Source organism: Prosopis cineraria, unplaced genomic scaffold (assembly GCF_029017545.1).
Source record: "Prosopis cineraria cultivar Desert tree isolate PC_DT_omini unplaced genomic scaffold, ASM2901754v1 PC426, whole genome shotgun sequence".
NCBI lineage: Eukaryota > Viridiplantae > Streptophyta > Magnoliopsida > Fabales > Fabaceae > Prosopis > Prosopis cineraria.
The window spans coordinates 4,898-30,528 of record NW_026555751.1 but is presented as its reverse complement, the minus strand read 5'-3'; the positions used below and the strand labels follow the sequence as shown (position 1 = coordinate 30,528).

General features: G+C 31.9%; 2 protein-coding genes across 2 annotated transcripts; both read left to right on the top strand.

Moving 5' to 3' along the window:
- The first annotated feature begins 571 nt into the window (after nt 1-571).
- Nucleotides 572-9,720, top strand: LOC129297053 (protein RAE1-like). The gene is made up of 11 exons (XM_054935428.1): nt 572-736; nt 888-974; nt 1,205-1,282; nt 1,891-2,084; nt 2,663-2,804; nt 5,144-5,224; nt 6,355-6,483; nt 7,047-7,124; nt 8,338-8,409; nt 9,026-9,106; nt 9,195-9,720. Exons 1-11 carry the CDS (start codon nt 683-685, stop codon nt 9,243-9,245), a joined length of 1,047 nt encoding a protein of 348 aa, XP_054791403.1. The 5' UTR covers nt 572-682; the 3' UTR covers nt 9,246-9,720.
- Nucleotides 9,721-15,111: 5,391 nt separating this feature from the next.
- LOC129297054 (probable leucine-rich repeat receptor-like protein kinase At1g35710) lies at nt 15,112-21,876 on the top strand. Its single transcript, XM_054935429.1, is given in 10 exon segments — nt 15,112-15,493; nt 17,426-17,497; nt 17,756-17,830; nt 18,603-18,839; nt 19,008-19,079; nt 19,325-19,396; nt 19,537-19,773; nt 19,992-21,149; nt 21,262-21,379; nt 21,381-21,876. Coding segments are annotated over 10 exon segments (2,655 nt in total). The 5' UTR covers nt 15,112-15,123; the 3' UTR covers nt 21,625-21,876.
- Nucleotides 21,877-25,631: the final 3,755 nt, after the last annotated feature.

The following is a 25,631-nucleotide window of genomic DNA, read 5'->3' as shown; positions in this document are numbered from 1 at the left end:
GAGTATGATTGTTTTTTTTTGAAGTAATGCATTGGGAAGATGCTTTGTATTTGGGCTTTTTCAGCCGGAGAGGATTTGGGCTTTTTATACATCAACGAGTCGATGGCGCCAAAAAACAAAAGGGTAATAGATTGCAAGCATCATCAACGTCTATCTATTTTTTTAATAATAAAAGCCAAAAATATAGGACTGGGAGTAGGACATTTTTTAAAAGTTTTGTTTGGATCAAAATATAAAATATTAAATAATTTTTATAATTATTTGAATTGCATTGACTATTAGGAAAATTATTTTTTAGCCAATGTTAATATAATTATTTTTTCTTAATTATTAAAATTAAATCTATTTTTTATTTATTATCTGAATATATATTTTTAATTGATATATAAAAAAATCTCAATAGACATTAACGCGTTGATGGCGCCCAGAAAAAAAAAAGTTTTAATAAATCGGAAGCATTGTCAACGTCTGTCTAATATTTTTAATAATAAAAAACCCAAATCCTCTTCGGCCCAAAAAAAATAAAAAATAAAAACAAACAAACAAAACAAAAGCGTCCCCAAAACGCTACATGCTTTTGCCGTTCTGCGCTCTCTCCAATCTACGAAGAGCGATTCATTTCTCTTGCGGACCAAGATTTTGTCGGAGGAAATTGAGCGAGTCTCTCTGAATCGGATGCTCAATGTCGAACTTCTTGGCGACCACTACAAATCCAAATCCCAACAAGTCCTTTGAGGTATTCGGAATTCACACGCCTCCATTTCCAATGTTTGTTGTTGCTTTAAACGTTTGGTCTTTGCTCTGTCAGACTGTCACTGATAATCTCCGAGTGTTATGTAATGTTATATAATGCAAGTTCTTGTTTTCTTTATTTGGGAATTTTTCAGGTGACTCAACCTCCTAATGATTCTGTCTCGAGTCTTAGCTTCAGTCCCAAAGCCAACTTTCTCGTAGCCACTTCATGGGATAGCCAGGTTGGTTGGTTGGTTGGTTTGTTTATTTGTTTGTTTGTTTTTTTTTCCATTTCCTCTCTGGGCTTGATTAGTTGCTTGTAATTGTCCCGAGCTTTTATTAACGTCCATGCTCTACATCTTGGAAGGTTTTGCTTTTAGAGTCCGGAGAGAATGCATTATTTGGTTATGTAATTATGCTAGAAAATTTCTGTTCCAGGAAGTTATAACAAATTCCTTAACTTCCTCCGCAGGTTCGATGTTGGGAGGTAGTACGAAATGGTGTAAATGTTGCCAGTGTGCCCAAGGCATCTATATCACATGACCAGCCGGTAAAATTTAGTTTTACTTCGATTATTGTCACCGTATAGTTTGTTTATTTATGTTGTTTAATTTCAATTCTCACCTCCGTGTAAGATGTCCGATTCAATAACATTGACTAGAACACCATAATGGGCTAATTGCTAGGATGCAAATGATCCTCACTTTCTTAAATTGGATAGTTAGATCTTTCATGCGCAATTTTTGTGGGGCGATGGTTTTTCTTCATAGCAATTGATGATTCTGCAGATTTCCAAAAAAAAAAAAAAAAGAAAAAAGAAAAAGGAAGAAGAAGAAGAGAGAATGATTGATCCTTCAGTCTGCACATTTGATAAGCTTCGTGCTATCTTGAGTTAGGGAGGTGCGATCTATACCGGTAAAGGCAGTCTACAGATGTTAGGCGTTATTACGATGCTGAGCATCACTTTAGATGTTCAAGTGTTTATTTGATGTCAGTAATTAATCATTATATGAATGACTTGCTTAAGTTGACGTATTGCTAAATTTCTTATGATCTTATTTTTCTTAAGCTAAGATTGTTGTCTATACGGTTCATAATGCATATCTTTTTTTTTTTCTCTTTTTTGTGTGGATAAATAATGTATATCTTCATGTATAGGTTTTATGTTCAACTTGGAAGGATGATGGCACAACCGTCTTCTCTGGTGGTTGTGATAAGCAAGTGAAGATGTGGCCATTGTTGTCTGGAGGCCAACCAATGACTGTTGCTATGCATGATGCACCAATCAAAGAAGTTGCTTGGATTCCTGAGATGAGCCTATTAGTAACTGGAAGCTGGGACAGGACTATGAGGTAAGGCATTATCATTTTTTGTTCCATTTTGTTTGTATGTGTAGTTTGACATTACAGGCCTGATTGGGTAACCCTCAAAAGCACATTCAAACCATATCGAGGATGTGCTTTTGTCAAATCTAACAAATAGTTGGATCTCTTAATTGTGCTTTGCCAAATGTAAATTGAAAACAAAACACACACTACATAGTCTACATCTTATAGTAGTATTTACCATTGTGGATTGCAGATTGTGGTGTATGAATGTATGTTTTAACATTTTGAACATTTACAACCCTTTGCCAATCCTACCTCTTTTTTATGATCTGCATGATGCCATCAAATTCAGATATGATGATCGTCGATATGGCTGTTATTACTGTTAATGAACTTCTCACAATTTTTTGAACACTTTGCATGTATGTCATTAGTTGAAATAATTTTTTTTCAATGGACATTAGTTGAAATATTTATTATCCATTTGTATTTCTTGTTTAGTCGGGGCCATAATTGTTGTTTGACTGCTAGCTATTTGTTGTTATGCATGATCTGATGCATCTGTGGTTTCCACATGATAAATTTTTCCTGGCTTTTACTAGGTATTGGGATACTAGGCAGTCAAATCCAGTGCATACACAACAACTCCCAGAACGATGTTATGCAATGACAGTGAGACATCCTCTGATGGTTGTTGGGACTGCTGATAGAAATCTAATTGTTTACAACTTGCATAATCCTCAGGTACTTGATTCTCCTCTTCTTGAGTGCTTTCTCCATGATGATGAGACTGTATGAAGTTCATACTTGATAAGAAGTTGGTTTGCAGATTTATTGAGAAGAGACAGGAACAGTGAGCATGAGAAATAATTTGAAAGAATAAGAAAAGAAGAAAATGATAATCAAAGAAAATAAGACAAAAACCATTAGAATAAAAGCTCTCTGATCTCTCTAAATCTGTAATGAATACCAATTAAATTGTCCATTAGGCCGCACAAATTATGCATATCTGTCCTGCAGACTTTTATTTGACTGTTAAAAAGTGTAGCCATTCCTTTCTGTCAAAATGCATCAATTTAAAGAAAGATATACTTCATAAAATGTTGCCCTTCTTCATCTTGCTAGTTTGTGAAGTTAGGCTTACCTCCCTGATTTGCTAAACCAGCCAGATGGTTGTCATGGGGCTGGGGAACTGTTGAAGATGTACAATTCTTCCTTTGTTAGGCATCATGGTATCACACCAACCTGTCTTCTGGCTTGCAATAAAATTTTTATGGCAACTCTTAGAAGGGCCCATTCCTGAAGTTTCTATGCATAAAAATAAAAAAAAGAATAGAGACCTTGAAACTACTTTAAAGCTTCTTAGTGCATATAACATCATTTTCTGCAGATTAACACTTGGGATTTATCATCCCCTAACAAATATAGCCAGTATAGCCATTAGGTTGTTTATTGAGTAACTAGCTCTATCATGAGATTGCCAAGACTTGCATAAATAGAATAAAAAATCTTCAGTTTTGTTTGTTTCAGAAAAAAAGATGACCAATTTGCCTCCATAGTTGATAATTCAGCCACTTCGAGGAGATGGGGACTTGAAAATAAAGCCTTAATAACATAATACCTTTCCAGAAACTTTAACAGATTGTCATGTTTAATATTTTATTTGACATTGATGGGTACTTAAGTAGGAGGGGGAACCCTACCTCAAAAGCTAGCTGTTGAAGTGGGGGAACCAACCCACTTATATACCCCATTGAGCATCCCATACTACTCAATGTGAGACTTGGTATCCCATACTACCAAGTCTCTATCAATTGGCTCTCCATGGAAAGCCGACGTCCCGACGGCTACACTTCACAGCACTTAACTCGGTCTCCTTCCGGTCAGAATCCTCTATGGGTAGCCCTTTCCGGAACCCCCGACAATGAGGCTTTGATACCAATTGATGGGTACCTAAGCAGGATGGAGAACCCTACCTCAAAAGCTAGCTGTTGAAGTGGGAGAACCAAACCACTTATATACCCTATTGAGCATCCCATACTACTCAATGTGAGACTTGGTATCCCATACTATCAAGTCTCTATCAATTGGCCTCCCATGGAAAGCCGACGTCCCGATTACTACATTCCACAGCACTTAACTCGGTCTCCTTTCGGTCAGAACCCTCTATGGGTAGCTCTTTCCGGAACCCCCGACAATGAGACTCTGATACCAATTGATGGGTATTTAAGCAGGATGGTGAACCCTACCTCAAAAGCTAGCTGTTGAAATGGGAGAACCAACCCACTTATCTACTTTATTGAACATCCCATACTACTCAATGTGAGACTTGGTATCTCATACTACCAAGTCTCTATCAAATGATAGAGCTGGTGATTCCCAAAAGATTTTCCTGTCATTTCCTAAGGCTTACAGTAGACAATCTAGGCAGGGAGGTGATTTAGAGAAGACTAAGACCAGTGGTCAAGAGATTTATTTGAAGGTTTATAACTGTAAGATTCAAATGATAAAAGAAAAGTCAGGTTAGGTGTAGCCTGGGATATGGGTAGTGTCAGTAGGGGTAATGACTACTTTTTGACTCTTTAAATATGTACTTCAGTGATGAGGGATGAAGAGGGACTATTGGAGAATTGTGGTCAAGTGAGGAGAGTTCTGGCCTCTTGAATGCCAGATTAGGGGTGGAGAAGATCATCTTTTCTTCATCATTTTATCTTTCTACTTCAGTTTGTATTTGTGAGAGACCAGTGTTCGTGTTGCTGCTTAGAGGGTATAGTTTATGTTGTTTCATGCTCTGTAATTGCCATCTCAGTGTAGTTTCAGTCTTTATTTTGATTGTAATCCCACTCTATTGTTCAGCAATAGTAATTGCTGGTTACACTTACAGTGTATTTTCTGGTTTTGCTTATTTTTAAGCTTAATAGAGTAGAGGGTTCCATCAGACATCTTATGGTGGAAATGAGCATGCCATGTAGTTTAACTAAGAAACACATTCCTAAAGCCAATTATTTTTCTTTTTGCCCAAAATGCTTTTGGTCATTTATGGTAAACGTCCCTTACATTGACCATCTGTTCATCTGCAACAGGTTGAATTCAAGAGAATTACTTCTCCCTTGAAGTATCAGACAAGGTGCCTTGCTGCATTTCCTGATCAACAAGGTTTCCTGGTAAGCTTTCTATATATATTTTTGTGGCTCCTTTTCAATATCTGGGAAGACTTAAGTTTTAATTCACTTCCCCTTTTTCCCATTTAGTATCTGTTGAAAAACTTTATGTTTCTTGAATATTTCATGTATATATTTATTTATTCAAAGATGTGCTAAATGTACAACTCTGTTACAAATAAATAGGCAGGCATGAACTAGAGGACTGGGCCCCAAAGGGAAATTTAACACCTATACTAGGACCGTACATATGAAAGTGAATTGAAAAATGGGAGTTGACTATCCTAAATAAGGCAACTATCTGTTGACAGCCCAGTGCCAATTGTGGCTGTGGTCACACTATGATTTGTGTGGTTGTCTCCCTTGTGGCCGTGTCCTCATGTTTAAGTTAATTTTTGATATAGGAATGATATGATGGTTTCGTTTTGCCAACAATGGTTATTGAGGACCTGATTTCTACATATTTCATTGTCGCATAGGGAGTTTATTCCATCTGCTATACTTTCAAGTCAGCTAGGTTACTCTTTTTGAGTGATTTTCATTGTTTGCCGTTTTTACGTTGTCATACTATTCAGAAAACTGATTTGTATATTGCTTTTTCCAAATTTTGAGTTAGCAAAGGCTATACTTGAGATAATTTGAGATTTTTTTCAGCTGGTTTTATGCTAATTTGAGATATTAAGGTAGTTTTGGCATTTTAGCTAAACTGTGGGAATTTCAACAAAAGAATGCATTTACAAAAGCTGAAAAGGCCTATGATTTTTCTATTCAAATACTGAAGCGATAATAATTTTATAATTTCTAGATAGGCGAGTGTTGGGTTAGTAATGAAACTTGGATCTTATCCACCTAAAAAGATGCTTAAGTATTCAAATACTTCCAAACCTGCAGTGAAAGGGGGTATATAATTTATTTTCTTCTCCTGGTTTTCCGTCTTTTTAAAGCTTGAAGTTTTCATATTATCTTTTGTCTTGGTTCATCCTAGGAAGCACCCCTTTAATGCTTAAAATATTCTGTAATCTCCAATATACGAGTGTGATTTCTAAAGGTCTTTATTTTCATGATTTTCTTTCCTGAGTATCTTGTAAGAGTAGATTGATTGAGACTGAACTTGAATCTGATGGCCATTGCAGGTTGGATCAATCGAAGGGAGAGTCGGGGTGCATCATTTGGATGATAGCCAACAGAGTAAAAACTTTACTTTCAAATGCCACAGAGAGGGCAATGAGATATACTCAGTCAACTCTTTAAACTTCCATCCTGTAAGATTTTGCTTTACGTCAGTCTCTCTCTTTTTACTTTTAAGTTGATTATCAATAAACAATATGCATGCCGAATTGTCATGAGTCCTTTAAATGGTGAAATGTCATTATCATCTTTCCATTTTAGTTAGAAACATCCATCCATCTGTATTACAAAGGGAAATGTTGAACATCACTCTATGCTTCAACACATTTAAGGGCAGGAGGAGTCCTTTTAAATATGAGCATTTCTTTCTTCCCCACAAAATTTTTTCTTTCTTTCTTCCCTCCCTTTTTTGTTGTTTTTTTTTTAAATCATCATCAATCTCTTAATATGAATCAACAAAATCTGCTCGGAAGTTCCTGGGCAAACATCTCTGCTGCTCAAGTACTCCTAACAAATTATTCCAGAAAAATCAGTTTCTTGGCAGTAAAGTAACTCTCTGAAAAGAAGAGACAAAAGTGTTTGGGCCTTCTAATTTTGCTATCTATCAATTTTATTGAGTAATGCAGTCTGGATAAATAATGGTCTTGAGGAAACTTAGAATTCGCTATCAGTTTGTTTATCATTGCATTTGTTACAGGTACATCATACATTTGCAACTGCGGGTTCTGATGGAGCTTTTAACTTTTGGGACAAGGACAGTAAACAGAGACTTAAGGTTCTTCCAATGCCTTCATTCAATTTTAATTAGTATACTTATTTTCCAATAACAAATCAAATGCATGACCTGTATATAGATCAGTGTTGTTAAAGGTGAAAGGCATAAAGCCTGTAAAATGCCTTAGGCACAAGGCGCTAGAAAGGCATGTGCCTGAATGAAGCAAGGCGCTACTATGTGAACATGCAACATATATAGCCAACTAACCATAGATAAAATGATAAATATAAATTTATTTAAAACTTCATATATTGTGTTCTCTTATCATAATTAAAAATTCAATAAAAATAATTTTTTATAATAAATTAAAATCTTTTCTATTCTGTAATTGTTTTCTCTTGTTTAAAATTTAAATCTTTCCTATTTTCTTGTGATATAAGTTTCTTTATTTTTAATATCATATAATTTATATCATATAATCACTTTCTATATTTTATATCATATTTATTAAAATATGGTATAAAATATTGAAATACCCACTATCCAGTCACGATCATGAGTCACGAATCCATGGATGAATCTTCTTCTATTTTTATAAAAGTCATGACTCATGATTGCAATGCCCAGTCAGTCACGCAATACCCAGTCCGTGGATGAATCGTCTTTCTTCTATTCCCAGCCAGCGTCCTTCCTTGTCTTCTCTTCTGCAATACACAGTCCCAGTTGTCATCTTCCCTTCTCCAATACCCAGTCCCTTTGATCTCGATCTTCTCTTCTCTACTGCTTCAAGGCGCTATTAGGCGAGCGCCTTTTGGTCATGCAAAGCACACAAGGCGCTCTTAGGCGAGCACTTGACTAAACCCATCACCTCTCTTCATTGAGAGGCGATAGCCATGTTCAGCGCCTCACCTTTGCACCTTAGGTGCTGAGGCGAGCGCCTTTAAAAGCATTGATATATAGACATAATAGCATATAAGCCTATTTGGTCTTTGCATTCTCTCATCCCATCTTTTGATTCCATATATGTTGTAGTGGTGTTTTTGGGTGTAATCAAGTGTGCTTTATACTTTGAGAGAATAATAAGTAAGGATTTTGTAAGAATATTAATTGCTGAATCAAGAGCTTTAATACTGAAATATGGGAAAAAAAGTACTGAATTTGAGAATTTTAGTGGTGAAGAAATCTTAATTTGACATTAATGTTCTTATGGGGTCCTTACTTGTCATTCTCCCTAATACTTTCCCAATTTTATTACAATCTTTTCTAATTTCAGGCCATGTTAAGGTGCAGTCAACCTATTCCTTGCAGTACTTTCAACAATGATGGTTCAATCTTTGCTTACTCGGTACATACCTGTTTCTGCACTAGTTTGCAGTTCTATGAAATAAATTTAGGCGCCCTCTTTGCATCACATTAAAATACATTTAGTTGGAAGCATTGAGAATCAGGAATTTAACTGCCTTTTTCTTTCAATCAGTAGTGAGGGTACCTTGAAAATCTCCTCCGCAGAGTATTGGAGAGTGGGTGCAAAAATGCCAGAGAAGAGAATCGTCTGGAACTTTCGAAATAAGATAGAAAAAAAAGTGAAAAAAATGTAGGTAATATTCCCAAAAATAATGAAGGAATGTAAGAAGATAGCAAGAAAGGAGAGTTAATTATTGGTTCTTCGTAATTAACTTGTCTGTCAATGTCATATAACAAAGAAAAGTTATACATTGTTGCTTTGGCAATGGACAAGGGAGGGTCATAAGAGGTTGTAAGTGATGTGTTGACGTCCTTGTTCTGCTATGATTGAAAGTGTATATTGCGCAGTTTACTCACCAGTTTTGTTATTGTAGACTCATCTTGCGTAACAAAAATTTCTTTATGAAGAGCCATAAAAAAAAGAAAGAAAAAATTTCTTAATGAATGTTGTTAAACCTTGTGCAAATGGTATGCTGATATGATATCCTTGTTCATAGGTCTGCTATGACTGGAGTAAAGGGGCTGAAAATCATAATCCTGCAACAGCGAAGACTTACATTTTACTGCACTTGCCACAGGTATTCGGTTTGGTTGATAAAAAAAAAGAAAAAAGGTTCTTTAATAGCTTTTGACGACATGCAAATGTGATATGCTTCTGCAATGCAGGAATCTGAGGTCAAGGGCAAACCTCGACTTGGAACTACTGGTAGAAAGTAGAGATTATACTGGTGTAGAATGGGGGGCATGGTCTCGACTTTCTGTTTACTTGTTTAGTTCTTCATTCTAGATATGTATATTACTAAGCTTTGGATCCTCTCAAATGATATGATGGTCATGTGATGTGAGCAGAAAAATGGATGCACGATAATTTATGACAAGCAAGGCAAGACATTTGATTTCTTTCTTCCACACGACGCATCATGTTGCTGTGGGAGGATCCAAATCGTATTGGTTAATAATTTGGTAGTTTTATGATCGGGCATGGTTTTAGTTTCTACTGCGGGAAGGCATCTGTAATTAGATTATGATTGCTTCAGGTAGAGATTGCAGAATTGTAACACATTTGATGCTTTAAGATGTATATATTTTTTTGTTTCATATTTAGCTCGAGTTCGTGATATGATATGAAGGATTTAGTCAAACAATTTTAATTGTGATGAGTGAGAATGTTTGTAAGTGCTTTATCATCAAATTTGGTTTATCCTATAATAATAATCGTGTCTTTTAGCTGATGCGAAGGCCTTACGTTTTATTCGTCCATCTTTCTCCTGGTGACTTTCTATCCACCTCCATTCTGTTTCATTGCTAACAAGTATCATTTTATTAGAGTCAATTGTTTAAGGTACAGTTGTGTGCTAAATGTAGGTACTTTTCTCAACAAAGACTTGTTATGCATATCTATTCTAGTATTTTTTTTTTGGAGAATTTCAAAATAGGTTTTTTTTTTTTTTAAATTGCTCGTAGGTATTTTCTTATTGAAAACAGTTAAGATATAATTGGATACGTCTAAATTAGTCAAATGCTAATTAAAGAGGCTTTTGGTGAAAATTTAAGGACTTGTTTGATTAGTTTATTTTATTAAAAATACTTATTTTTTCTAAAATTATTTTATGAGTTTTTATTAGAGCTGTCAATTAGGGCCAGCCCGGCCCTAAAGGGCCAGCCCTTGAAGGGTCAGGGTCTAAACGGGTTGGCCCTAATAAGCCCGATTACATGTCAGGGTTTCATTTTTAAGGTCCGGCTTTAGCCCTCAGGGCCTCGGCCCTATTTTTTTAAAATTATTTTTTCAATTAAAAATTATAAAATATATATTTATAATCATAAAAAAAGTTATTATTCATAAAATTAAGTTTAAGAAAATAAATTTAAATTAATTTACACCACAACAATAAAGAAAATTAAAATATTTAGGTTTAATATCAAATAGCAACATCAAAGTGAATACCAATAAAAATTAAACTTAGCTAATATTATCATAATAAATAAATGAGGGATGGATGAATGCATTTAATATGTTCATTTCTTTGAATTATGTATTTAATCTTTTATTTTTTTATATTATAATTTAAAAAAAATTATAAACGGGCCTACCAGGGCCGGCCTTTTTATTTTCGGGCCTAAAAGGGCCAGCCCTTTTAGGCCCGATTTACATTTTTAAAGGTAAAATAGAAGCCCGGCCCTCAATTTTTTCGAGCCTAAAAGGGCCGACCGTACGAGCTCGGCCCTAATTGACGGCTCTAGTTTTTATAGTATTTGTTTAAATTTTTGAAAATAATTAAAATTAAAAAAAGCATATTTTTAATTATTTTAAGAAGTTACTTTGAGTAGTTTCTTAGAGTAGTTTAATGTAGTAGATAAGAGAGTATTTTAAAGAAGTGTGAGATATTATAAAATTTTAAGAATAATATAATAATAAATTATTTCTATAAAAAAAATTAAGAAATACATTATAAAATTTATAAATAACTAATTAGTAATCACTTTTTTGTCATAAAAATCAAACACAAAATAATATTTATTTTTATAAAATCTATAAATAAATTTTTCTATAAAATTTTTAAATTATTTATTTTTTAATTTTAAACAAGTGAGTCTTAAATCTTAATGAAGATAAAAAAAAATGTAGAAAAATAGAAAAATAAAAATATGATGAATCAATCAAAGAGACTAAGATCGAAGCTAATTTGGTGGGCGAAGCCATTGGGCTTTTGATGGCCCAAATATTCGCCCATAGGTTTTTGTTTGTTTTTTAAATGATGGCTTGTAATTTATTATAAGTTGCATTTATTTATTTAAGAAAATATAATTATTAATTCTTATATTTTTATTGAATTTTACTTTTAGTCCTTATTCTTTTTCAGTGTTTCAATCTTTATAGGGATTGAAAAAACTAAAAACACCAAAATTATAAATATCTGAATAACGAATGTTATCCAATCTTGTTGAAATGATAGGGATTGAAAATATTGAAAAAAAAATTATAAGAACTAAAAAAAAATTTGATAAAATTATAGAAATTGATGATTGTGTTTTCCATATATATTTTTGCATAGGTTAAGAAATTCAGTTCAAATTAGTTTTTTTTTTGGCCGAAAGTTAAGCTTTTAAATTTCAAAATTACCTTCGATGACTCACTCTCTTCGATGAAGTTTATTAATTAAACAATATTTCTTAGTTTGTTAAGAGTTTGCTTAGTAGGAAATATAAAAAAGAAAACAAAGGATATTTAAGAGGAAAGAAAGGTCTTGTATTAAAAAACACGAGGAACGTTCTCATAAAAAGATTGGAGAGAGCATAGTTTCCTACACGTGTTGATGGGAAATTAATGTAGATGTATAGAGAATTCATGTAGATTGTAGACTGGTTAAAAATCAGCCATTAAACATGCACCTATTTCCCACACCGTAGGAAGGTGTTGAAACTTAAAAGCCACTTTCACATGGTATCTGAGCATATCCCTCGAGAATTTCTGCATTTCGGTTAGTGAGGTTGAGGAGCAGGAAGTATTTTGGTTTAGGAGTACTTGGATGCTTTGATTGTGAGATTTTTCGGAGCTGTCAATGCTGATGGTTCAAAGACATAAACTTTGAACTTAGACCATCAATTAGAAGCCTTTCCTTTCTGCTAGTACAATTTATAATCTGTCAGTGTCAGAGATTATAAAAAGGGAGAATGGCATTGTAAGCCTTAAAAACAGAGAAAATTGCACTGTAGGTCTAAAAAATTCTGGCAATGTACCGCAGGTTTAAGGACGCTTTTTGCACTTTTTTTTGAAAGTAAAAGTATAATTTTGCCCTTAATTAAAATGAAAGAAACAAACTGAAAGTGATGAAATGATTAACTTGATACACATGGATATTTAGTTGAGAATTTATAAATATTGTGTTGTGTATTCATGGACATTGTGTTAATAATTTATAAATATTGTATTATGCATTTATGGACATTGTATTATACATTGTCTGCATAATTTGTACATTTTTTTAAACTTATAGATTAATTTGACATGCATGGACATTTAATTTAGAATGCATAAACATCGTGCTGTACATCTATAAAAATTGTATTGTACATTGTCTGCATAACTTGTACATTTTATTAAACTTATTGATCAATTGAATACACATGGATATTATATTGAGCATTTATAAACATTATATCTATACACCTATTGACATTGTATTATACATATTCTGTGTGACTTATATATTTTAATTAACCTATAGATTCATTGGATACGTATGGATATTATGTTAAGAATTTATGAATATCGTGTTGAGAATACATGATCATCATGTTGTGCTTCTTGAATAAGAGTTTTATGCTAGTTTTGAGTTTTCAAATCATACAGTACTTTCGTGCCTAAGAAAAATTACAAAAAAAGTCCCTGAATCTACCTTGCATTATCAAAATTTATTAGATTTAAAGTGTAATTTTTTATTTTTTAAGGGCCTGTAGTGTGATTTTTTCTATAAAAAAAAGAAAAAAAAAATACAAAAGTACATCTTGTACTTTGATTGTGCATTTTATTTTTAGTTTCTAATTTTATTTTATCATTCTCAATTCTTTTAGTTTGAGCCATGTGTAATAGTAGCTCGTATTTTGAAAATGCACACGAGGACCATGGTATGACATTGATTAAATTTAATTTTATTGACATATACTTAATTCTGTTAAACCTTTTGTTAACGTGCACTTAGGGTTTGTTTGTTTTTTATTTTTAAAATTATTTTTTGTTTTTGAAAATATAAAGATTCAAAAACTTGTTTAGTTAAGTGTTTTCAATTTAATTGTTTCTAAATGTTTTTATTTTTTATTTTTTTAAAATAGAAGCAACCCCAAGTTGTTTTCATTTTAATTTTCTTCTTTTTGGAATACATTACAATTACTTTAATTAATTTTTATCATAAATCGCCACCATTAACCTCCTATGATTATCACTATCAATTTATTTTTTAATTCTAATTTTTTTAAATTAACATAACAAAACGGATTTTAATTTTATTTTGTTTTAAAAACAATTTTAAAAGTTGTACTACAAACCAGTGTTTAAAAATAAAAAATATGAAAATAAAAACCAAACAAGCCCTTAATCTCTTAATTTCCTCGGTCGCATTCTATTTAATCTAAGTATACAATGAATCTTTTTTTAAGTCCCCTTACCTTTTATTTTTAATTATACCTAGTCAATTTATTTTTATGCCGGCATATTTTTATTGTGTTAGCAAAGGATATATAGAGTTACAGTGAAATTAACTTTATCAATACCAGCTCATGACCGTTATATGCATTTTAAAATTACAGAGATTAAAAGTTTTAGACAAATCAAACAAAAGGGACTAAAAATAATAAAATAAATATTGGGACTAAAAACGAACATAGTCAAAAGTATATGGATCTATGGTTGCATTTTTTATAAATAATAACCTTTAAAGTTTGGTCCTTGTAAATAAAAAAAAAGATAGTTTTAGGGTTTTTTTTAGTATGTCACATTTTATTATATTATTCATTCATGTATTATTTTCATTTCTGTTGAATATCAAAGTATAGAATTTCTTTCTATCTAATACCAAACTATAAACATTTTTTTAGGAATGAGATTTGTGAATAATGCATTTTATCATAGATTTTGTTATATATCGATAATAGATATTTCAATAAAAATTAATTAACAAAAAACTCAGTGTTTTAAAGTATGGCGATTATGTAATTTAAGCAAATTTTAAAAATGTAAAAAAAAATAATAATAATAATTAACATAATAAGAGAGTGCTTTCCATACGTGGATAGATGTATATATCACTCATTTGTTATAAACTCAGAATTATTGTTCAATTGTGCCCATTACACACGTTACGATTTTGGTCATTGCTGGGGAGCATGACACCGACGAAGATCACTGACATTGAAGTTAATTATTATTGTCATGATCACAGGTGTTTTACTTTTTTTTTTAATTAATTTTGATAGAGCATTAAGATAATGGTGGTGATGATCGCAAAACATCTTTAAAGATGTCAACTAAAAAGTTACTGGGATAAAAAAAGTCACTATATCATATAAAAAAATTAAAGCAAATGTAAACTTATATGATAGTTGGCTATTTAATTGCTATCAACTTTAAGGCACAGAATACGAGCTCATCATTGTCAAACGCAGTGTCTTATGGTATAATAACTTCAAAGACATTATTATTGACAAAGCCCACTAACAAAACAATGATCTTTTCTCTTCTTTGATTTTTAAAAACAACGAGGGAAAAAACAAATTAATATGATGCTTTTAATAGTTGTTTTAAAAATCATATTTAACAAAGTTAGGTATTGACAATCAACGCTAGTGGTCAAAGAAAGTGTCTGGATAGCACAAATCCAATTCCAGGAACATGTCTGGAAAAGTCTTTAATAGGACGTAGACCATAATAGCATACTTCAACTCTGCCCATTTCTCACGTTATTTCCTATTAGACTTGCTCCAACGACTTTGACGCTCATGAACCAGAGTGATTAATAAAGAGGCCAGAAACAAGCCTTGCAAGGTTATAAGTTATTTAATTTGGGGATCACTTAGTTCTGTGCTGAGAAAATAAGTAAAGATGGGTGTGGTGGTGGCATTACTATTATGCTACACTTCTATTACTAGTGCATCTACTACCTTGATGAAAGCAGAGGAGAAACATGCTTTGCTTCAAACCAACTGGTGGAATCTTAGTATTACTCCCTACAAATTCTCTGACCCTTGTGATTGGCCAGAGATATATTGCAATGAGTTTGGAAGCGTTGTTGAGATGTATTCACCCCAAATCACTTCACAGCACCCTCGACTAGTAGATCTCAACTTGACAGCATTTTCTTATTTAGAAGAACTTAAGCTTTCAGGAATGGGTTTGACAGGCATGATACCAGTTCAAATTGGAGCTCTTCAACATCTCAGTTATTTGGACTTGTCTCATAATAACCTTATTGGTAAGTTATTTCCTACAGTCCTACTCTTCCCAGACTTATCTCATAATAACCTTACTGGTGACAGGTACTGTACCAATTCAAATTGGAGCTTTTTAGAATGGGTTTGCAAAATTCAAAAAATGTAAGAAATAGTAGTATAATAATTAACACAATAAGAGATTGATATCCATATGTGGGTAGATGTATATATCACTCATTTGCTATAAACTCATAATTATTATTCATCACTACAGAAGTTTGACTTCAGCCAATTATATACATTTATACATTTCTCTCCTCACATAAATTCTAAATTTAATTATTATTAACTGGTTTTCCTGTTCCAGGATCTGTTGTTCTTTTATCTTCGTAAACTTCAACACGTTTGACTGAATTTAACTTTAATAGTCAAAAGCTTTCATTATTTTCAAAACGGACAAGACTAATTCTATTGTAAGTCATTTCCTTATCTTAAGGGCAAATGTTTGATTATAATGTCATTGTTACTTCACTGAAGTTTCCGGATAGCATGCCGTGACATTTTAAATCTGTATATTTAAGAAAGACTTTAGTGAGTGATTTAGACAATTTTATTGTTTCTAATTATTTATGTGAATTTGAAAAGCCAATGAAAATATGAAAAAAATAATCATCTTCTTAACCTTATTATCTTTGCAACTTGTGCATATGATCCCATCTCCCATGTCAAAAATGAGAATGACTATTATATAAAAGTCAATCTTCCTCGTTTATCTAGTGGCAAAGATAGGTCACAGAGGGGCTTAGCTTGTTTTGGCATTTTATGGGGTATTATGTATGGCCGTGATGACTTGCGAATAAATTATATTATTACTACCCCACTTTCACGTTATTAAAATTGTAAGAAAGCTAATTATAGAAATAAAATTAGAAAAATCAATAAATATTCTGATTAGATGTTTTACAAATAAAAATATTTTTTATTTTCAGAGGTTATTTTTGCATCCTCCGTCTCAAATATTTTATTATTTCAAAATATAAGACAATTTAATAAAAAATAAAGTTTATTAATGATAATTTTTCAATATTACATTTTAAGAAGTTGGAGAATTGAAATGATTGTAGTGTAATGATTAAATGTATAGATTTAAGTTAACAAAAAAAAAATATAGATTTAAAGTTATATTTAAATGAAGGGTATTTTTAAAATTTTTTATTTTTATTTTAAAAAATAAGTTTATAAAGTATTATTATTAAACTTTATCGATATGTATAATCTTGTTTTAAATTATCTTAATTCATGGGCTAGCTTTTTTTTTTTTTTGAAAAAAAAAAATCCAAGTCCAGTTGTTGCTCGCTTTGACATATACTTTACAAGATTCTAAATTCAAATTGAACGCCCCAGTGTCCCATATGAATTCAATCTTCCTGGATCTATATAGAGACACCACCGTTGCTTCACTCATTTGGGGATCACCAAGTGTTAAGAAAATAATGAAGTAAAGATAGGAGCGATAGTGGCACTACTGTTATGCTCTGCTGCTATTACTGGTGCTTCTCTTGTCATGGTAGTAGTGGAGAAGTGTGCTCTGCGTTAGACCAACTGGTGGCATATCACCGACATTTCAAACCCTTGTGAGTGGGATAGTTCGGAAGCGTTCTTGAGATATGGAACCAATAATGATTTTTACTCCACACCACGAAACCCTTTGCCAGCATATCTCAACCTGACTTCATCTCCCCATCTAGAATATCAGTTGCTTTCTGGAATTGGTTTGATGGGGTATCATTTCAATTCAAATAGAAACTCTTTAAAATCTTATTCGTTTGGATTTTTTTTATAATAACCTTACTGATAAGTTATTTACTATTCTTACAAAACTCATTGAATTAAAAAAGGTAGTATTGGCCTAGAAGCAACATAAAACCAATTAAACTTTTTGATACAAAGACCAATTAAACTTTATATGACAGGTATTATTCCAATTCAAATAGGAGCTCTTCAAAATCTCTGGCATTTGGATTTGTTTCATAACAATTTTACTGGTGAGTTATTTACTACTCTTATAAAACGCATTAAATTAGAAAGATTGTATTCGTCTAGAAACAAGTTAGAGTTTGAAACTTGATATAATGTAGTTTGATGGGCACTATTCCATCTCAAATAAAAGCTCTTCAAAATCTTATTTATTTAGATTTGTCTCATAATAGTTTTATAGGTGAATTATGCAGTAGCCTCATTTAATTTGTATTTGATCATGAATAATTTGTAACATTTCCAACTAAAAACAATGGGTTTGGCAGGTACTATTCCAATTCAGTTGGAAGCTTATCTTCAACGTGTTAATTATCTCAACTTGTCTAACAACAATATTACATGTGAGTTACTTTCCATCCTTATTAAACTATAAAATTAAATAAAAAAAAGAATATATTGAATATATTTTTTAAAAGATTAAAATAGTTAACATATTTTTAGTTAAAAAAACTTATAAAATCAATCAAAGTTTTTTTTGTTCTATTTTATAATGTGTAATTCTTCTCACTCTTACTTCTTATTTCAAAATTTGAGTTTCATAAAAAAAAAACTCCTTTTAGACCATAATATAAACCATTGTTAACTAATTTTTGTTTTTTTAAAAAATTAGTTAAAATCTTGATTTTTTAAAAATTTTCACATTTTTTTTCAATTATGCCTTTAAGTGTAATAAACATAAAATTTGACTCATTCAAAACATTCTTATTAATTACTTAATAAAGTAACGCCATAATTGAAAAAAAAAGATAACACCTACACAATGCCTTATATCTTGGACCAAGGAAGATTTATAGAAAATACCTTATATTTTGATTAGGAGGAGTAGTCATTTTCAAACTTGATGATATGAATAAATCAAATATAAAAATAAATAACAGACTGCCCAATAAAATAACCATGAGAAAACATCAACAATCTTTTGTTTGTAATGGGAGAAACTCCTGCAGCGAAAGTTTCAAAGTGATCATATGGTACGCTTTTGTAATTTAAATACTATAATAATGGCCAACTTTCGAATATCTAAAAGACTATATACTCATTTAATAATCACTTCCACTAACTATTATAATGTGATGGCATTAATTATTTTCTTCACCAATGCTGATGCTAAAGGGGAGACAGCAGGGAATCAAAAGCGTGCACTGCTTCAGAGCAAGTGGTGGAATATTAGCGATAGTGGATCCAACTACCACTATTGTGAATGGGACGGCATATCCTGTGACAACTTTGAAAATGTTGTCAAAATTAAACAACCAAGAATCCATTTAGAGCGGCCTCGGCTGACAGATCTCAACTTCACTGCATTTCAAGAACTAGAATATTTGATTCTTCGTGGAATGGGGCTAACAGGTACAATCAACACCTCTGATAGAATCACGTTTCAACTATCTGAATTTTTCTTACAACCACCATACTGTATGTTGCCTTTATTCTTGCAACTCTTTAAAATAAGGTTATCCTTACATAGACACATAGATCTTTTAATGTGAACTTTACCTAATAAAATAGACTTGACAGGTATTGTTCCATCTCAAATAGGAGCTCTTCAAAATCTCATCTATTTGGACTTGTCTCATAACAACCTTACTGGTGAGTTACCTAGCTCTCTCACTAATTTGATTTGTATTTGATTTGCAACTCAAAGTAATTGATCGGTTTCACAAGTAGCTTTCCAACTCAGATAAATAGGTACTATTCAAAAATCTCACTCAAATTGATTTGTCTTATCACAACTTCACCAGTGACTTACCTTTCAGTTTTACTAACCTCGCTTAATTTGTATTTGGTCATCAATATAGCCTAGAATGTTTACAACTTAAATCAATGGGTTGCAGGTAACATTTCAACTCAGATAACAGCTCTTCAACATCTTCGCTATCTAAACTTGTCTGATAACAATATTAGAAGTGAGTTACTTTCTATCGTGACCAAACTATAAATTAAAGGGAAAAGATATATTGAAGACATGTTTTAAAGGATTAAAATATTTTGCATATTTTTAGCATGTGATGTCATATTATTTTGTTCTCCAATGCTAATGCTACAGTGGAGACGGTAGAGAATCAGAAGCGTGCACTACTTCATAGCAAATGGTGGAACATTAGTGATAGTGGCTCCAACGACCATTATTGTGACTGGGATGGCATATTTTGCGATGTCTTTGGAAGAGTTACTGAAATTAACCAACCAAGAATCCGTTCACGCCAACCCCGGCTAACAGACCTCAACTTCATTGCATTTCAAGAACTAGAATATTTGAATCTTCATGGAATGGGGTTAACAGGTACTTCTCCATCTCAAATTTGAGCTATTCCTTATCTCATGCTTTTGAACTTGTATGTCTTACAATAATCTCACTTACCATCCCCCTCCAACCTTACATAGAATTGCCCAGTTTGAATAGAAACAATCTAGTTGGAGCCATTCCTTCGGCCTTGGATTTTATGTCAAATCTCAAGTCTCAAAATCTTATATTTATGCACACATTTATTCACTATGCAGGTTATATCCCTTCTTCAATTTTCAATCTGACAAACCTAGAAGAGTTTGATGTTTCTCAAAATCAAATAATTGGTGGCATACCAACAGAGTTTGGAAATTTCCATTCTCTTACTCGTCTTAATCTCTCCCGCAATAAGCTAACTGGAAAGGTTCCTTACCTTAAGAACCGTTTCTATTTTCACGTTGATTTGAGTCACAACAAAATTAATGGAGAATTACCATCAGAAATATGCACTTTCCCATCAAATTGTAGCATTGATTTGAGCTACAATAATATCACTGGTATTATACCAAGAGAACTTGGTATGTATGCATGCATCAACTTATCATATAATATTTTGAGTGGATATGTTCCAAGAGAAGTCTATAGCTCTTTTCCTCCAGATGTTTTCATTGGCAATAAAGGAATACTTGGTTTAGAAAAGATCCGTGATTCTTCCAAAGGTCTGAAGATCATTATTCCTTTGTCAATATTTATTTCCATCATATTATTTGTGGGTTTGGTCTTGATTGTATCATTAAAAAAGAATAGGAAATCCAAGATTGAGTCGAGTGAAACAAAAAAAGGAGATTTGTTTTCAATATGGAATTTTGATGGTAAAATTGCATATGAAGATATCATTAAAGCAACAAAGGACTTTGACATTAGATATTGCATTGGAACTGGTGCCTATGGAAGTGTTTATAGGACAAAACTTCCAAGTGGCAAAATTGTAGCTGTGAAAAAACTTCATGGAAGAGAATATGAAAACCCAACTTTTTCAAAGAGTTTTCACAATGAAGTGAAAATGCTAACTGAAATTCGACATCGCAGTATTGTAAAGCTTCATGGCTTTTGTTTGCATAATCAATGCATGTTTCTTATCTATGAATACATGGAAAGAGGAAGCCTTTTGTATGTTTTGAACCATGATGATGAAGCTAAAGAGTTGGATTGGAGCAAGAGAGTGAATGCCATAAGGAGGATAGCAAATGCCTTGTTCTACATGCATCATGATTGTGCTCCCCCAATTATCCATCGAGACATAACAAGTAGTAATATACTGTTGAACTCAAAGATGGAGGCTTTTATATCTGACTTTGGCACAGCAAGAATCATTGATCCAAATTCATCAAACCAAACTCTTTTAGTTGGTACTTATGGTTATGTTGCTCCAGGTTAGTTTTTCTTATTCTACTACTTCTCTTATTATGTTGTGTTTTATTTCCAAAATTACTTACCTTGGGAAGGAATATAATACATATTTTCTTTAATTTTAATCCATTGCAGAGCTTGCATACACCTTAGTCGTGTCTGAAAAATGTGATGTGTATAGTTTTGGAGTGGTGACATTGGAAACAATCATTGGTAAACATCCTGGAGATTTAATATCATCTATGTCAAAGGCCTGAAAGCATTTTGTTAAAAGATGTAGTGGACACACGTCTCCCACTACCATCAAGACAAGATGCAAGAGATGTGATTCTTTTGGTCACAATAGCAATAGCATGCTTGAATCCATCTCCCAAATCTCGACCAACAATGCAGCAAGTGACTCAAAGGCTATTATTGTCCAAGTTGGAATCATTAGCTATTCCTTTCAATGATATCTCAATTCAGCATCTAGTGAATCAAGATATACAAATAATCTAGTCTTGTGAAATGCTAGGGCATTTGGCTCTCTATTTGCTTGGTACCTTTGATTAAACTTTTAAGGACTAGCCTCAAAGTCTAGAATTGAAGTATGCCTTATGTTTAATTTCTTGTAGCTGATATTTCTCTATAAACCAAAACCTCAACCCTTTTGAGGTTTCGCCAAACCACCCCTCGTGTACATGTCCACATTCCCCCCCAACCCCCCAAAAAACTTATGTGTAGTGTTTTGTGTGTATATTTGGTGATAGGAAATTGAGATTACAAAGCATATATGGTAATTAAAGAAAAATTATATATATATATATATATATAAAAGAAAACATAAATATTTCAATATATTCATATGTAATTTTAAAGTTTTGCATATCAATTTTTCATGGCATAAAATAATCAATTATCATGCTTGGGATAAAATTTTATTCAATTTTCTTCACAATATAAATTTTCATTAAATAAGTAAAAAAATTCACATTCCCCCTTATCATGATGGGAACGTACGTCTTTATAATTTTTATAGTTGAAAAAGTTATAAAAAATATTTACTAATTTTTTTCTCAAATATCGTTTTATGCTTAGTAATTAGGTCAAGTTAAATTTTGTTACTACCAAATACACAAAAATATATTTTGAGGGCCTAAAATATATAACTACTTTATTTTTCTAAGGAAAAAAATAAAAAACTCCCTCGATCCCTTCTCCCTCATCATCGCCATTGTGCATATGGGGGTCAACTTTAATTAAATTAATTGAAATTAATTATTATAAAATTGAGTATTTTCTTGCATATGAATTTACTTTTATTATTTAAATTTTGTTAAAAAATGAGTACAAATATAAGAATCTTAGTTACAAATCATTGTAAATGACCTGAGACTTGCATGTGTTATTTCCAACTTAAAAATTTGCAATTCATTTTTCACCAAAATTTTTGAGATCTAAAAGATTGATCTTTTGGGACCTAAGTGTCCTCTCCCTCACTTTTTTTTTTCCTTATAAAAATATCTAGTATGCAAAATTTGGATCCCTGCACCTGCAATAAGTTTTGCATGTGGTGCTTTAGTGCAATTATAAAGGTAAAAGAGCAAATTGGTTCAGAAAATATAGGTCGAGTAACGTATCCTAAATTTATTTCTTGCGAGAAATTCTTTAATGAACCAAATGCATCATATCATCTATAGTCCATTCAATAAAACATGACATTCAAATGATATTAAATATAAATTAATTTTGACATTAATGATAGTAGAGAGAAAAGATAAGAAATTAAATAGGTGTTCTATTATAAAAATAAATTTATTAAAAATAATAACATACAAGATTATGTTAAATAAGCATGACATTCAGATGATATTAAATATAAATTAATTTTGACATTAATGATAGTAGAGAGAAAAGACAAGAAATTAAATAGGTATTCTATTATAAAAATAAATTTATTAAAAATAATGACATACAAGATCATATTTGATTGAATTGGGGGAATTTTATTGGATGGATCATGAATGATGTGAAATACTCAGTCCATATGAGAGTTTCTCTTATTTTTGGTAAAAATAATGTTCCCCTCTATTTTTAAAAATAGTACAATATGTTGAATCTTAATTTTGATGATTACAAAATAAAGAAGTGTTTATTTTACAAAGATTTTAATTAAAGAAATTAAGAGTATATGCTTAATCTTTGACTCCCTATTCTTTTATGTTATTTTACTAGTGTTCTAAGTTTCTTTGTGTAACAACCCAAGTATTTAAGTAAAATCAAATATATAAGTTTGCGTCTTAATAGTAATTCTACTAATCGTTGGAATATTTATGACCAGAAGGGCTGTTAGTGTGGTCGAAGATGGTAAAAATCTTAGGCATTAGGTCTCATGTTCGAATCTGATGAAGGCAAGGGAACTTCATTTTCTTGATTTTTGTTTATGAAATTACTGAATTGCCCTTCTTCAATCTGATAAAAATTTGCACCCTCTTCTTTGATTTTTCTAGAGATCTGAGAGAAAGGAGAGAAGCTTTGACCTAGCCATTCTTCGATCCTTCTGTTGCACCTTCACTTTTGTCCCCTTTGTGGCCAACCATCGCCGACGTGGGTGCTACTGCTCTGTCAGTAACTGATCAGTTAGCTCGTGGCTTCAGTTTTTCGTTTCCTTTCCTTGTTCCAAATTGGTCAGGTTTCTTCCTCTTTGTTGTTGGTGAGGGTGTATAGACGAACTAAGATTTCTTCTTTCCCCTTGCTTGTTTTGTTAATATTGGTCTGCTCATCTTTCTTTCATTCATGGTGATCATCCCTTTTTTTCTTCACTATTCAAGCACATCATTGTCTACTTCTTTTTGTATTTGGGCGTCGTGAGTCATTTAAGGTGGAAGCCTTGATCTTTTCTCCTATTATGTGAAGAATCTATGCTGTGGAAGTAGATTAGTGGCAGTGAGATGTTCATTTTGTTGGCCATCATTTTTCCCCTACACCCATTGTCTTCTTTTCTCCTTGTGTATGCCAATGTTAATGGAGGTAAAGAAGTCTTGAGCCACTTATTTCTCATAGTTTCTATGCGTGAATCATTGAATGGATGATTGAAGTTTTTTTTTTAAAAATTGTCTCCTTGGTTGTTGCTGTTGCTTGTACTATTATAAGAAGGAGATGACACAAATTTGAGCTGGAAATTTATTTTAAAGCTTGGTAATAATATACATATGGGTTATAACTTTGGAGTTAAATAAATTTTATTTGGATTGGTTGATGTTGAAAAATTTATTAGGGTGAAATTGGGAGAGAATAACTTAGATATAAAACTTAAATATTGGTGCCTATGAGTTGTTTGTTGAAATGCTTGTTAGAAAAATTGAACTTGATTTTTAAATTTCATTCATCCTTGTGAGTGATATATTCAAGTTGAGTACTATTGCTCTATGAATTTAAGTTGAAGATTGCAAAAGAAATTTGAGAATGAAATTAGTATCAAACTATTTGAATTATTGGGAAATTGATGGTATTATGATGGAGTATTGAGCTATGGTTTCTGAGGGACTTTTATGCGCAAATTTTTGCTCTTAAAAATTTCAAATTTACTTTAGTTAAATTTTGGTGGAAGTAATGTTGGGAGGAAAATAATTGAAATTATAGAAAGTTTATTTAAAAGATCTTAATTTAATTCATAGGGTATTTGGAGGAGGGGAATTTAGCTGTCATTAAAAGGTGAATTCTTGAATTCTAAACATTTCAGGTAAGCAAATAACATCTCATTTAATTATTCATTAATAGTCTTTTACTAAAATATTTTATTTTTATGAATTTTTTTAGTTTTGGAAATTATGAAATAATTATGAAGGATGATTAAATTATATTATGTACATTTATTTTTCCTCAAGAAATGTATTTCTAATATTGATGAAAGTATTTTTGTTTATTGAACTTCAGAATTTCTTGGCTACACAATTAATGCAAGATTGCTGATTAGCTCTTAAGTATTAATTTTGCTAGTTTTGATATTTGAAACAATTTATGTGAGTTTGATATTGAGAATAAAAATTTTATTTTAGAAATAATTATTTCTTTCGCATGTTTGAAACATAATTTTTAAGAGGATTTTATACAGAATACTGGTTGCTATAGGCATTTCTGTTAGCCCTCAGCGCCTTGGTTAAGGACTAACTAGTTTGAATTTTGTGAGCCTTATTCTCATGTTTGTTGTTTGTTGGTATTGTACCTGCATTTGATTTCATGGTTTCATCGTGTTCGGTTAGCATTATCCTCGTGAACTACGTGTCTATGTTTGTTTCATAGCTCAAGCTACGTTTGGTTGCTTACCCTCATGTACTGTGTGTCTACGTTTATTTTGTGGCATAAACCGCCTTTGGTTATTTACCTTTGTGGACTGTGTGTCCATGTTTGTTACCTGTTTTGTTAAGTCTTCAAAAATTTGAATTTTGATTAACTCACTTATTCAAAATTTCAATGGTTTCAATTAACAAGTATACTATTTTGATTTGTGTATAAGTAATATGTTT